Source organism: Pogonomyrmex barbatus, unplaced genomic scaffold (genome assembly GCF_055798465.1).
Source record: "Pogonomyrmex barbatus isolate J1 unplaced genomic scaffold, ASM5579846v1 scaffold2, whole genome shotgun sequence".
Classification (NCBI taxonomy): domain Eukaryota; kingdom Metazoa; phylum Arthropoda; class Insecta; order Hymenoptera; family Formicidae; genus Pogonomyrmex; species Pogonomyrmex barbatus.
The window spans coordinates 5,809,964-5,824,523 of NW_028297116.1; the positions used below are offsets into that span (position 1 = coordinate 5,809,964).

General features: G+C 38.7%; 2 protein-coding genes across 3 annotated transcripts; one reads left to right on the plus strand and one right to left on the minus strand.

Annotated features, from left to right (window-relative positions):
* Nucleotides 1-383: 383 nt before the first annotated feature.
* Nucleotides 384-4,712, minus strand: LOC105424030 (uncharacterized). Of its 2 annotated transcripts, none has more exons than XM_011634062.3 (6): nucleotides 4,216-4,712; nucleotides 3,218-3,718; nucleotides 2,785-3,029; nucleotides 1,750-2,338; nucleotides 1,238-1,461; nucleotides 384-786 (listed from the first exon to the last, which is right to left on the minus strand). In XM_011634062.3, the coding sequence occupies exons 2-6, from the start codon at nucleotides 3,716-3,718 to the stop codon at nucleotides 693-695; spliced, it is 1,653 nt and encodes a 550-aa protein (XP_011632364.2). In that variant the 5' UTR covers nucleotides 4,216-4,712; the 3' UTR covers nucleotides 384-692. The 2 variants fall into 2 exon arrangements, with proteins under 2 accessions (XP_011632364.2, XP_011632363.2); XM_011634061.2 differs by having other exon boundaries at nucleotides 1,238-1,466; nucleotides 4,216-4,707.
* On the plus strand, nucleotides 1,351-13,778 carry LOC105424029 (uncharacterized). Its single transcript, XM_011634060.3, has 5 exons — nucleotides 1,351-1,470; nucleotides 9,132-10,381; nucleotides 10,725-10,835; nucleotides 10,919-11,101; nucleotides 11,238-13,778. Exons 2-5 carry the CDS (start codon nucleotides 9,399-9,401, stop codon nucleotides 11,323-11,325), a joined length of 1,365 nt encoding a protein of 454 aa, XP_011632362.2. The 5' UTR covers nucleotides 1,351-1,470; nucleotides 9,132-9,398; the 3' UTR covers nucleotides 11,326-13,778.
* Nucleotides 13,779-14,560: the final 782 nt, after the last annotated feature.

A 14,560-nucleotide genomic window follows, 5' to 3' on the forward strand; every position in this document is an offset into this window, starting at 1 on the left:
AAATGTAATGAAAAATAACAAAGTTACATTCCAGAAATGGATTTTTTTTCCAATAGTTATAACGAACTTTTTAGCTTTAACTTCGCTTTACTTAGTGACTACTAGAATAGCAACAGGTGATTGTTTCTAAATCGATCGTGCTTATATCCTCGCCTGTGTAGACACGGACAGGAATACATTGATTATTCAAAGACGTATTCAGTATTAATATGATCTATAGTCTAACCGGGTTGACATAACGCGATGTTTTAGAAATACGGAAGCATCATTTAGATCTGATTAGATACGATGAAACTTGAAACTCTAATTTTTTTATAATCCGACTTCCGCAACTGACATGATTTTTTTGTAAGCTTAAGGGATACGTTGTATAAAACACGAGAACGTATAAATATGTCATGTTTGTGCGTAATGTTCCGTTTTGTTTGTTCAGACTACATTCATTTCGATTCAATGACACGGAACGAAACGGGTAATCGGTGCGAAATCCGATTTCTGGGTAAACCACTTCCGTTTCCAAACCCCCAATGTCCTGCATCTCAATGTTATTCGCACAACGTCGTGCGCTCCGTTTCCTGCCGCCATTCTAATGAGTTCTTCAAACGAATTTTTTTTGCTATCTTAATTTCTATGATTCTATTGGTCTTTTTAGTTGAACGTTATATTCCTTCGCGAATTCATGCAGATTCAGTTCATTGTTCAAGATATGTTCCATCAGTCTCAGATCTCTCTTTCGACGGCCCAGCATCATCGGTATCATCATTGCCATCGTCGCCGGCAGCATGCCTGTTGTCGCATAAATGCAATAATTACAAACAAAAATAATTTAAACAGGTATAAATTTAATGTATTAATTTTCTGCAATTTAAATTCTCGAGATTCTCATATTACGCACTTAAGTGTCAGTGTTATCATATAAAATTATCTTTTGTCGACGTAATTTATTATGCAATTGTAATAGATTTATTGAACGATTAAACTTATTATTGCGATATACGACATAATTAAAAATTTTAATAAAAACATTAACAGATACGTACATTATTATTTACATATCAATAATTTTCTGTTTTTTCACAAACTGAACGTTCAATCTTCAAACGTTCAATCTTCTTAAATATCTAAAAAATTTTAAATCAACGCATCGTTTTTAAATCTTTACATGAATTCAAAATATAAATTTATCATGGAGAAGCGATTAATATATTTTGATATATTATTTTAGGTTAGGTCGTACCTGCTCCAACGGCTGCCAGAACGGCCGAACTTGATGGTTGGTTGGAGTTCAGGGTTGTGTGCCTGATTGGTCTTTTCTTCAGGATATTTGGCACCGCCATCAGTTTCTTCATCTCGTACTCCTTTCGACTCTGCTCGACGCTCTTGAACGTCTTCTCGACTTCCAGAAGACCTCCGTGGGACGTCGTCGTGTTTGTGCCGTTGATCGATGGCAACACCGTCAATCTGACCTAGGTAAACGATCTTTCATAAAGCGGCCGTCATTTGATATCTCCTTTGATAAATATTCAAGTCATTTGGTAATTTACATCGACAACAATATAATACGCAGAGTATATCTGACGAAATTTTAATTATTATTAAATGAATATTTATGGCATATTTATTTAATAGATATTTATTTGGCGGATATTTGCCAACTTGAAAGAGGAAAATTATTTGGCGAGAGATAGAGGACGTATTTTAGCTGAACTAAAATTAGTTCTTTATCTCTCTTTGATCATCTAGCCTAACCTGGCGTTTCGAGGTCATCACGGCTACGGCAGGAGCCTCGTCCTTATCTCCGTTTCCGCGACCCGTCGTATTAATCCTCTCGAACGGTTCTGCTGAGTTTATCGCGTCGATCTTGATTGACCTCTGCCTCGACTTGGAGTATCCTCGGTTCGTCGATAACAGGACCCATTGGCCGTCGCCACTCGCCGGATGACTCGGTGGATGGTTGTTTATGTACTGATAATGCGAGAAATTCGGCCTCTCCGTGATCAGGGTGGGTCGAGGTCGATCTTGTTCGTATTTGGATGGGTAATCGTGCCAATTGCTCCCATCTCCCGATTGATCCTTCTCCGAGAATCTGTCGATAAACTGATACGGCGGTTTGGAAGTTTGCGGTCGGGACCAAGTGCTGGGGAAATTGGACGGTCTGTCGTCCGTGATGATATCGCTGTTGGGACGATGGGGATCATACTTGTTCCAGGTGGGCCTCTCCGGCGGCCATTTCTGCGCCTGATTAGACGTGTCATCAGGACGATAAGGGGGACGTGAAATTGGTTTCTGCCATGGCTTCTCGTTACTATCGGACCAGTTAGGCTTCGGCTTGTCGTACCTAAGACACAATTGTTTGTTTTTGCAGTAGTGTAAAATTAGTATTTCGTCGAGAGAGACTTTTCGCCTATAAAATCAACGATAAGTTAGATTTCAATGAACGCTAATGAAATTTTTATTTTGAGGACTTAAGAAAAAAAAAAAAAATAAAGATTTTTACTAAAATATTAGGCAATAGAAACGATCTGAATTTTTTGTAAATTGCTTTGTTCGAAAATAATAAAGCAGAAATAAGAAGTGAATAATTTTTGGTAAAATCTTCTTAATACTTTTGGTATTAACGTTAGACAATAAAATGAAATTAAGCTTTGTAAATATAGTTACGAGAAAGAAAGTTTTAATTTTATGCTAACAATAAATATCTCTCATCATAATATCACAAAACCTATTTTCATATTGTATATGAGACCACGTAGTGAAAGGAAAATTAACGGTTGTAGTACTTACCATGGTTTGTTGTTTTCATAAGTGGGTCTGATGGTAAAGTCACTGGCCCATGGTTTCACGCTCGGTTTATCCCATGGCTTTATCTCCGGCCAAGGTCGTTGCGTGCTGGGATTGGCCTGCCACTTGGAAATTTTGCTCTTGGACCACGGAATTGCTTCCAACGTCACCCAGCCGTTTCTGTCTTCATAAGTGTTTGTACCATAATACTTGTTTCTTTTCAAAGTGTCGTTTAATGCCTCGCTTAACTAAACGAATAAAGATAATGAAAAAATTAATTAACATGTTGTTTATTATATAATAACGAATTGTAACAAATAGTATTGAATCGAACTTAAAATTAAGATATATTTTTTTTATTTAGTATTTCCTTTTGCTTATTATTTATAATTCAGAAGAACAATGTCACTATGTCACTATGAAATATGTTTCTTACCGCATCCTCTGTTGAAGTAGCATTTGAAGTCTGATCAAACTTTTCGTCCTGCTCCTGAATGGTCGTGGTCTCGGTGGTTTCGCTATCGATTTCGAGAACGAGCGGTTCCGCAGGCGGTTTCACGATTCTGAAGGGATACTTGAAATTCCTCTCGGTGGTGCTCTTTACTTTATTGGCGTATTCCTCGAGAAACTTGTTGAGCACGTCCGGATTGAAGGTCGAAGTTTCGACAAAAGAATTCCTTCGATTGTACTGATCGCCCGATATCTCTTTGGTCATCCTCCCGTCGTCAGTTTGATGCTCATTCCCATTGTCGTACAGAGGATTCGGCGTGATTGCTATCGGATCCTGAAGAATCCTCAAATTGTCTACCTTTGTTCTGAACATGTCGGATGCGTTCGTCCGCATTTTTACAAAGTATCTCGTGCTCCCTTGCGAACTTCCTAACGTTCCTAACGTCAAAATCGTCAGGAGCAGGCATACCGCTCCTCTTGGTGTCATCTGAAAACACAAGGAACTTTATTTCATATATTGTTTAGAATTCGTTATAAAAATTCTCTCCTTTAATTAACTAACAGTAATACGGTACAATCTTTTTACATTTGCTTTTATTTGTGTAATTTTATTTTTAACAAAGAAGAAGAATAATGCATATTAATAAATTGTGAGAAAATTATAAGAAAGAGTAGACATTATTCTGAAACAAGATATCATAGAAAAACCTTTAAAGCGCTATAAAAATTAATAAATAACGTGATGAAATCGTGACAAAATCATTTTTGTTAGAAGATTGGTTAAAAATCATGTCGAGTTAGAATTTTTAAGAAACAAAGAAATTCGTCGAGATCACTATCAATCCCTCGTTTGAACGTCCACTTCGTGATTTTGCACATTGCCTTAATTCTTACTTAATTCTTACTTAATTCTACGGAATCCTACTGTATGATTGTAACGCCGATTGTAACGAATAATTCGCGTACACAATGCGTCGCACTGACCGTGTCGTTATTAGTCGTCGCCTTCAATTACATGAACAAGGAGGTCCGTGTATCGCTCTGTTCGGAGATTCCGTTAGCGAGAGAAAGAACTGCGCGCAACTCGCGCCGGCGTGTGGACAACAGGCAGCAGAATTACTACGGTAGCAACAACAATAGTAACAGCAATAAAAAAAAAAAAAAACAACGGAGCAACGTTATATAAATACGGAAGTGGAATACTCGCGCGGCCTCGACTCTTCAAGGTCCGAGATGGCTCTGTTGCCGAGACGTTGCCCTCGTTTGCTTTTAATCCAGATCCCCACTTCGTCGGTGCTTGGTCCATTTTGCATCTTCCTCCGTTCCCCGTAGCCGTTGTGTTATTCCGTTCTTACCTCCTTGGCTTGGTCAACCTGGAGAACGGGCGCCACATTGTCTCTCCTTCTCGCCCGCGATTTCCGCGCGCGTCCCTTTCTCTCTTTCTCTCGATCTCGCGTTTTCTTCCTCTCGCATCAGCCGCCATCCTCTGCCGCGGTTCTCCGCACGGGGTCTTTCTCCTTCCCCCCCCTCCCCCCCTGAATAACGATCGTTCTTGGAATACAATGAACAACAATGGGAGGAGAGGTCGGTCATGCCGGCCACGATCGATGATCGATGAGATCGAGCCCATCACTGGCCTCCGACAAGTGAATGATGTCTGTATTTTTGCGCGAGGTACTGTTGTATGTTATACGGGAGTTACCACGGGAGATTATAGCGGTTTCCAAGGCATTCGCTTTTCTAACAGCCTCCTAGATAGCCGAGATATAAGATATCTTATATTCTTGCACGGGGATACATTTGTTTCGACTGAGAGATATATTTATTTTATTTATTTATTTCGGAATGTCTCGCTTTCGCGTAAATTTCTGTATGACGATGATGATGATGATGATGATGATGACTAGAGTAAAATGAGATGGAGATGGAAAGTTCTCTTAAATGAGGCTGAAACGTCTTTCTAATTCTGTTTACATCGCAAACATCATTACACGTTTAAACGTTAATAACGTATCCTAATTAGCTGAAATTAGTATCGCGGAAGAGTTAATACATACAAAATATTATGTTAAAATTAACATAGATAACTTTAATCATTAAACATTATTTTTTTTTAACGATTTCAAAGATAAGAGAAAAGCGCTGCAAATATGTGCACATTATTTAAATTACGAATTTATTTATTTGTCAGCTAAATAAAATTTTTACATTTCCATTCTTTCATCGAGACAATTAATATTTCCGTTTATTAAGAAATGGATCTTGGATCGATCCGCTTAAAATAATTATCTCGACGAGTTATTTACAATATGTTTTCTCATTTATCGACGTCTCTAATCAGGCATACTTACAACGTTGTTGTAAAAATTCAGATAGTGAAAATCGCAGACGCGCGCATTTAATATACGAGGAGGAATGATACGCTCGTTTACAACTTGTCTTCTCGCGGCCGTTTTTAATTGCCGCTCTTTGCCGATGAGATTGTTCCTGCCGCGTAGCGATAACGAAGCGAGCGATCGCTTCGTGAATGAAGAAAACGTTGCCGTGATTTGACCGAGAAAAGTGGCACGAAACCGATCTTCGGTCGTTTCCCCCTGCCCGTTAATTGGCACTCGCCATTGTCGTCCACCCATTTCCGATTTGGGAAGAGTTATATCCGACGACGGAGAACAACGCTAATGAGAAACAGACCCAGACCGCGCGCGGTGTCACGCGCTAATTGTCACAATCGGGCTGACGACACGACGGACGACGACGATTCTCTAACGCGACTACGACCGGCGACAGTGTCATTTTCACGCGAGTTTTACCTTTTGTCAAATCGCTACTTTCACCGTTTAAACGCGGCAGAAATCACGTTCTGACGCGCGATGGCGGTGAGTTGCTCTCTCTCTTCTAACCGCGGCCTCCTCTAGGCGCGGCACCAAAGCAGTTTCGGCTATCTCAGAAAGACCGAGCGGAAATCTCAACTCTTTCTTACTTTCCGATTTTCCGATTTCTGTAATAAAAATGTATGTTAATGTAAATTAGACACAAAAACATTTTATAAAGCATACGTATTATTTCAAGGAAAACGTGCAGGTTTTTTTATTTATTGTAGAAAGAAAAACTACATTTGACATTAATATTTAGCTTATTATTTATAATAATATTTATTTATGTATTTAAATTAAATTATCATGGATATTGATACCTGAGATCTAGAATTATTAACTATGTAATATGCAATAAAAAAATTTGATTGTCCCTCTTTTTTCTCTCTTCTTGCAAATAAAATATATGAATTTATTAAAATCTAATATTATTATAATTAAAATTATTATTTTGATGCAATGATTTCTTTTGGCATGAATATAATATAACTAGATATTATAATAATAAAAGAAAAGGTCTATTCGTTTATCATATTATATTTATTTATATTGTTTATATATTATATATCTATGAATGTGCACATACTGCGATACAAGAAATGGAGTTTCTGGCTGAATGGCCGCACAATTAAGGACATGCCGACATCGCGCCGGCATAAAGGACAAAGAAGGCCGCCGTTGATTTTCATGCTCGGTAAATCGCCGATTTGGCCTTCTTCGACGTATAGTAGATGCCACGGAATCGGATCGGCGAACAAATCGTAGAATCGGCCGTTTACCGATTTTTGCGCTTTCGCGGCCCAGAAACCTCCGTCGTTTCTTTCTTTTTTTTTTTTTCTTTTCTCGTGCCTTTCCTCCTTCACATCACGGTGATTCCTGCTGGTCGCGCGAGTGAAACGCATCTTAACAGTTTCCGTTTTACGAGCAGCTTCCGAGTCTTCCGCCAGATTTTCTCCGATCTAGGATTTTTTATCAGACGCCGACCCAGAAACGGACGATTTCTTTTCTCGTCTGTCGAGCAACTATGCTCTACCATCGATTTTCGCTATACCTATGCAAATATCGCGTTACATGTCATCCCAAAGCAGAATCGCCAAACGTGTCCACGTTGCGTCATTGTATATCTTTCAATTTATATCATATAGACTTCATCTTCTAAGCTTTATCACCGATATATTAAAAATTTGCGTGACAAGTCTCTTGTATATAATGAAGACTTAAAATGTTAAGTTTAATATTCGAGTTACAGTGAAATGTCTTTCAAAACATTAAAAAGTTATTAACATATAAATTTATTCAACTATTTGATTTAATTTTATCTAAAATTAACCGTTTGATAGCTTTATCTAATTAATTGATAATGACGGATCGATCTTCGTCGCGAAATCAAAGTAATTATGTAAAACAAATTCTTTTTTCTCTCGCTGCGAACAAAAACGAAAGAGCATGTTTTCGGGATTGTAGATGCATAACGGATTTTTTTTACTTCCGGTTCCGATTCTGGCGCGGTCAGCTGGCCTACTCGAAACCGGAATTAGGTCGGCTTAGACACAGCTAACCGCGAAAATGACTATGTCGATCCTGAAAAAAGGGTAGAATGGTTTGCGAATGCAGCGAACGTCTACTTTCATTGCCAGTCATATCAGAGGGAGAGTCGCGATGACGAGAACGATATGAGAAGAAGTGGAAGGGGTGAAAAGGGTATTATAAGATCTAGCCTAGATGTCAGAGATCTACGCAACGGCAGAAAGTTTCAAGGAAAGTACTTGTACACGTTATTATCAGTTAATCTCTTGAATATGAATTGCAAATTATATGAATTATATATAACTAGAATGTGAACATTTACTACAAAGATCAAGAAAAAATTTAAAAGTATTAATATTCAAAATTGTTATTCTTATTAAATATTACAATTTAATTTATTAAATATTATAATTCATAAATTTTCTTCATCATTTTTTATTTTTATAGATTATTTGCTTTTGTCTTTAAAAAAATTGCCAATAATTTGATAATCACATCAATAGAAACCATCAGTAGAACATCAATACAAATTCTTCCTTATATAAAGCTAATTGTACAAGATGAAGACGGTTGAAAGGAATGCAAAATAGTTTGTAGGAAAATATCCCTTTTTTTTTATGGAATATGAAAATTCTAAGATCATCACGGAGCATATAGAACATATCGATATGACCTCGCCGCGAAACAGGGTCAGACTCTCACCGCTCGGCGATAAAACTTGGCTTAGAAAGTCTTTTCACCCCTTCCGCTCATTATACTTGTGTTCCACGAGCGCTGCTAGAGTAAGTAATGTCTCCTATCTTACTTATGCAATTTAGCAGACTGATATTTCGACCGTTTCTATTCGGTGTACTACTGAATTTCTCCGAAATTCATTTTTCCTTCTTCCTTTCCTTCAAATTGTATGAAATAAAAATGCAAGAATGCCATAAAGTCCAACTTTTTCTAAATAATTCCGAATTATTTATTGCGAATTGTTATTTATTGCATTTTACTTGCGAATTGTCTTCTTTTTATAACATTAGTGTAGAAAATTCACAAATTAATTTTTATATTTTCTGCGATTTATCAATTCATAAATCAATTATAAACAAATATTTTAGAGACCTTTATTATTCACAATATCGAGAGGAAACAAAGTTAAAGAGAAAAAAGGATAAATAATAAATTTATTACGAATAAATACATATATCTAGATCGATATGTCATTCAGACAATAGGAAGATCTCTCTCTCTCTCTCTCTCTCTCTCTCTCTCTCTGTCTCTCTTTCTCAGAGAAAAGGAAATCTTAATTTATTTAAAAAATTTTAGAAATCATTTCCTTCGATTTCTAACTACGTGATGTTTATTTACGGTCTGAAAATGTCGAAAGCTATGTCTAACTAATCTTAATAAATTTATTATTTATTCTCTTTCCTTCTTCTATTAAATTTAAATTTTATAAAATTTTTTTATTAAATTTTCACAATCTTACTGCGATCTGTTATGCATTTACCTTAGGATGCACCGTGTACCACGGCTGTGTGTGGCTGCTTGAACTAAACGTCGCAGCGTTCACTTTGTCAACAACAATTGGAGTGCGGATGACGATTGTGGAAGCGACGATTAAGAAATCATTCCCACGTTCACGCTTTTTAGAATACGCTACGTCGTTACTCTTGCCTTTTCGCGAGTTAAAGTCGCAGCGCATCGTGCCAAATGTTTTAGTACGCGGACACCTCGCAATGGAAATAACTGTTCTCCGTATCCGTTCGTCATCATCGACGCATGAACATCATTCGCATTGATTACCGGCTTAATCGAACGAGAAACATGTGGTTGCGTAAGATCCCCATGCGTCGTTACTTCCTGCTTCGTCTGATCGTTGGTCTTATACTCGCGGGGATCCTTGAGGCGTCTGAAGAGCCACGCGAAACGAAAGTCATCTTCAAAGAGACTTCCTCGGTAACGGATCGATATTCCATTCATGAAAACACGACGCCCGCCTCATTACCGGTCACCAATAGCAGTCGAGAATTAATGTCACCGATCGTCATCGAGGCCCGTCATCGAAACGATTCCAACGTCTTCAGGCCCAGCCAACACTTGGGCGAGATCGAGCAACCGGCCGTTCGGCCGAATCCCTTCAACAATGTGCAGCACGTGAGATTCGAGAACAACGTTCATCTGGATACGCAGCGCGAACGTTTTCAGAATATCCTTCAGGACACGTATCTCCAGTCTCCTGGACACGGTGTCTCCAGTCTGTTGGACGAGGCGACGCGATCGAGCAGAATTAAATTCCAGGATGACCGCGTGACACAAACGTCGAACGTCCGACATTCCTTCGGTGATCGGCAGACCGTTACGGAGAGTCCGAGATCGCAGTTTGAGGAAGCCGTCGGTCATGCGTTTGTCGATCAGACGTTTTTTCAAAACGTCGAAAAGCCGGAGGTGCAGGATACCTCGGCGATCTTCGGGAAACCGACGACCGATCATCGATTAACCGGTGTTTACTACGACGCCTCGAGGTCACCGTACGTTATCAGTTATCATCAGACTCAGAATGCTTATCAGCCGACGTCGCAAGAGACCGCGATCGAAATGATAAAGAAACCGGAGAATAACGGGATCTTGGTACTTGAGGAACAGTCGACCTACACGAGAAAGCGGAAGTTCCCCTATCCGTTTTATCAATCGGGTGGCGACTATCACGATGTGCAATACATAGAGGACCCACATCCGACTATGGTTTATCCGCGGATGAAAAGGTGAGCTTGCGAATGCGACATTATATTTGCTGCAAAAGAATTCATAACAATATATTATTAAGAAAATATTAAAATTCAAATAAGAGAAAATATATATTACACGTGTGTGTATAACAAAAATCAATACTCAATTAACTCTAATTTTTAATATTAAAATTTATTATGTATTTATTTATTTAATAGCAGAATATTAAAATTTTTTCCTCGGTATTCAATTTTAAGGCCTGTATTACACGATCAATCATATAAATGTATACCGCGTCTCACTTAACGGTTCATCTATTTAACATGTTTTTGAAACATCATTTTTTTCTCACATAAAACATGAAAATATCGTTTATAGACCGTTTCCTTGGAAGAAGATTATTCACCTAATCGGCACTTTTCTACCGCTTGGTCTACTATTAGCGACACTGACGCCGAATGTTATTCGGGTCGGCAACACGACGACAACGTAAGTCGCTTCCTCCTTATCTCCCTTTATCTCTAATAAATTCAAATGTCCGCATGTATTCTTAATCAAGGGTTTAATTTTAGTCAGCCGAACATCGTCCTCTCGAAATTACGGGCCGTCGATCTGCCGGTCGAGCACAAGCAGGCACCTACGCTCGACGATCAATCGACGGTTTGCGAGGATCGATCTGTTTGCGAATTGATCTTGGCTGGCGGTGAGCTGAAGTCCAACATCTTGCAGAATATCTTGTGGAACTTGGCCGCCAGGTAATCAACTTCTTCAGGCACGTTTTCCCATATAATCCCGTTCTATTATATGCTAACTACATCCGTAATGATATAAAAAAAAAAAAAAAAAAAAAAAAAAAAGATAAGTACATGCATCGTTTTTTTGCATTAACAGAACTCCGGACGACGTCGCAAAAAGAAATGGCCTTCGTGAGGTGTTTAGCGCCGTGAGGAAGAAAGACTGTACGGCGATCAGCTGTTAATGATTGCCTAGGAAGCCCGAAGATAATCGCGCACACGCGATCTCTCCTTCCTGCTCGTTGATTTATGGCGTTAATGTTCGCACGTTATGCAAATTTCGCGCGTGAAGCAGCGAGAGTCTAAAAATCGATTAAACATCGTACTACACTAACGTATAATATCATCATATTACACATATATGCAAGAGCTCCATCAATAATACATCAGCATCGATTGTAGCGTATAATTATATCGAGATAATATCAATATTATCTTAACTACATTATCTATCTCGGAGTATCTCTTAAAAAAAAGATCACAACTCAAAAGGGAGATCTTCGCTTCACTCACTCCACGATGCGTGCGCGTGTATGTGTGCGGTATTCATCTTTAATAATACATAAAATATCCCGTCTATAGTCTAACGAGTGGCGATTCCCGAATAAAAACACGACATGGTTAGCACGTAAAAATGATGGTTTTTTTTTTTTTTTGCTCATTTATGTCACGCGACGATTGTAAAAGCCATTAATAAGTCGTCTTGGGGGGGGCGCGAAAGTTTTCGTAAAAGTGAACGAATGAAGAGGAGAGACAAGAAAAGTGGATTCAAACACGAACGAAATATGCCGCGGCGAGTAGCGGAGGTATGCTATTCGGAAATTCGTTCCGCCCGTGCATCCGTGCTGACCTCGTCCTCGCAAGTGAAAGTAGTCGCGGGGTGCAAAAGTAGGTCGGCGTTATTCTATGGCGGCGCGGCCCGAGAGAATTTACGGATGCAGCGGACTTTCGGACGAGACGGATAGCGGCCGACCAATTATCGCACGCGCGCCGCACATTACCGCTGACAATAATTACACGCGGCAACGAGGTATGCCACGATTTTTAATTAACAAGCTGCCGGCGAAATTAAACAGGTTAAAACGGATAATTTGACGACCAAACGTAAACAGCGCGCGCGCACGATGTCTATTGGCGCTCGATATTTTTTACGATTTCGATTTCACGAGTATGAAAAAAATATTCTGTCTTTTTTTTTTTTTTTTTTTTTATGTACGTTGTATATGTATTTTATATTGTACTTGGGCGAGTATATTTGTGACGCATTATTTGTGAGGCAAAATTGAATATATAAAGTAAAGGTAAACCGATTCTTTGATTAAAATATCGTAATCGATTTTTTTTTTTTTAATCGAAATGATAATTAACGAGTGATGAAAGGAAAAAAGTATCTTCTAAACGAGTTAATTGAGCAAGTAAGAGTTTCGAAATAATGACGAGATGAGCTTCCGAAGAGAGAATAAGACAATCATATCCTTCATTCACTTTTAAGTAAACAGTAATTTAACAGAACTTTAATTTGAGACTTAGATATATAAAGATGTATAATGCTAATAACTAGAAAGTCGCAATAAATGACGATCTCTCCCGACATTTTCACCGAGGAAAGAAATGACACCGAATTGGTCAAAGAATCTGAGAAAATAATACGTTAGAAATAAAACGCTCTTTGCAATATTATTACCTCGACCTATATTTAGTTATCAAGAGAATCCGTTTTTCACTCAGTGTAAAAATAGATATAAGAATCGGTTTATCGGAGTTAACGTAATATAAAATTATATTTTGCAACTTTTAATCGCGCGGGTATTATATAACATGTGGAACGTATTACAGTTCCTTGAACGGTATCCACATGACCGTACATATTTGGAATGTTTTTTTTGCCACGCATGTGTCAAATGTGTCAAATGCATAATCATCATTATTATTCGATTACTCCTGTCACTTAGGCTCCTCTGTTATTTAATTGATGATGTGCGCGCTACTTTATTACAGATGACGTAGTATCTGTAGCAACGCCAAAAACGTCAATACGAAATAAATGCGTGGTGAAATATCGTTTTTTACGACACAATAAATCATCATACGTACAATAAATCATCTTGCGACAAAGATCCGTTCGAGACGTCAAGGGATTTCGTATTGAACAAAAGGATAATTGGCAATTAAGAAGAACAAATGTAGCAAAGGCCGAATGCCGAATAGGAGTTGGATTTCGGGTCGCGAGTGAACCAACGCTTCTCCAGTTTCACTTGCAGGAATGCAGGAAATCCTCGAGTCGTGTTGATAACTTGGTCCTGGTCTGATCTTAAATCGATTAATGACTCCTGTTAACATCATGAGAACATCATGCGAGAATCTTATCTTCCAAAGAGAAAACAAATTAGTGCTGCATTCCTAAAGGACCGTTTACTTGCATTCCTTATCGCATTCGTACACAAATTTATTTGATTGATTAAGCGAAATAGCGGTGCGAATCACATCTTCCAAATTTGGAAAGACGAGAAACGAACTTGCGAAACTTAATATAAAATCTGTCATTAGGATATATTCCTTATAAGATTCTCCATCTCTTTTCCTTTCTGCTCCTTTGTCTAGAGCTAAAATAAATTCTAAAACTTTTTGCCACATTAAAGCATATATTTATTCAAAATATATTTACGAGAGAGCAGATATCTCTAAATTTCATTTTTTGCCGATTTACATTGCTGCCGCGAGTTCAACGACTCGTTTAAGGCCGCATCCACGTTGGTTTCCGCGCGCTAATCCACGGTAATATTATTCCTCATTCTTCGAATGATTTATCATACATCTCGGCAGAAAATTTTTTCCCACCGAGCGAGATCTCGGGAGAGCGAACGGGAATAGAAATCCGCGTAACCTGACGGTATTTCTTGCGTCGTCTGAATTTGGAAAAAAAACTCAAGAATTTCAAGGATCGGACGATCGGAGGGAAGTCCTGGAGAATCGACGAGTCGCGCCTTATTCCCGAAGTAAAATACGAGCGAATATCATGCCCGTCGAGCTTCGGCATCGAAAGTGAGCCACTTCTTGCGCCGATTCTCTACTTCTGATGGCGACGCGAGCCGCCGTTTCAAGCATAGTTGAACAACGAGATCGCTCGTAAAACGGAAGAACGCGCGTTTCCGTCGCGCCCGTGACAAACGTTTCCGAGATCCTCTTCGGCACCTTTTCGCGGAAATTGTGTCAAATGGATGGTCGAGTCTCCCGAAGTGAAACACACAATAGCGAGGCGACGATCCCCCTCCCCCCGTTCCGGAAAATAAACGCGAACAAATAGGCGCGCGCGACGGTTTTTCCAGCGTCCGCGTAAAAAAAGGAAACTCTCCTTTTAACGGTATCGTGTGTAAAAAAAAAAAAAAAAAAAAAAAAAAAGAAAACTTTCACCGTTTCTTC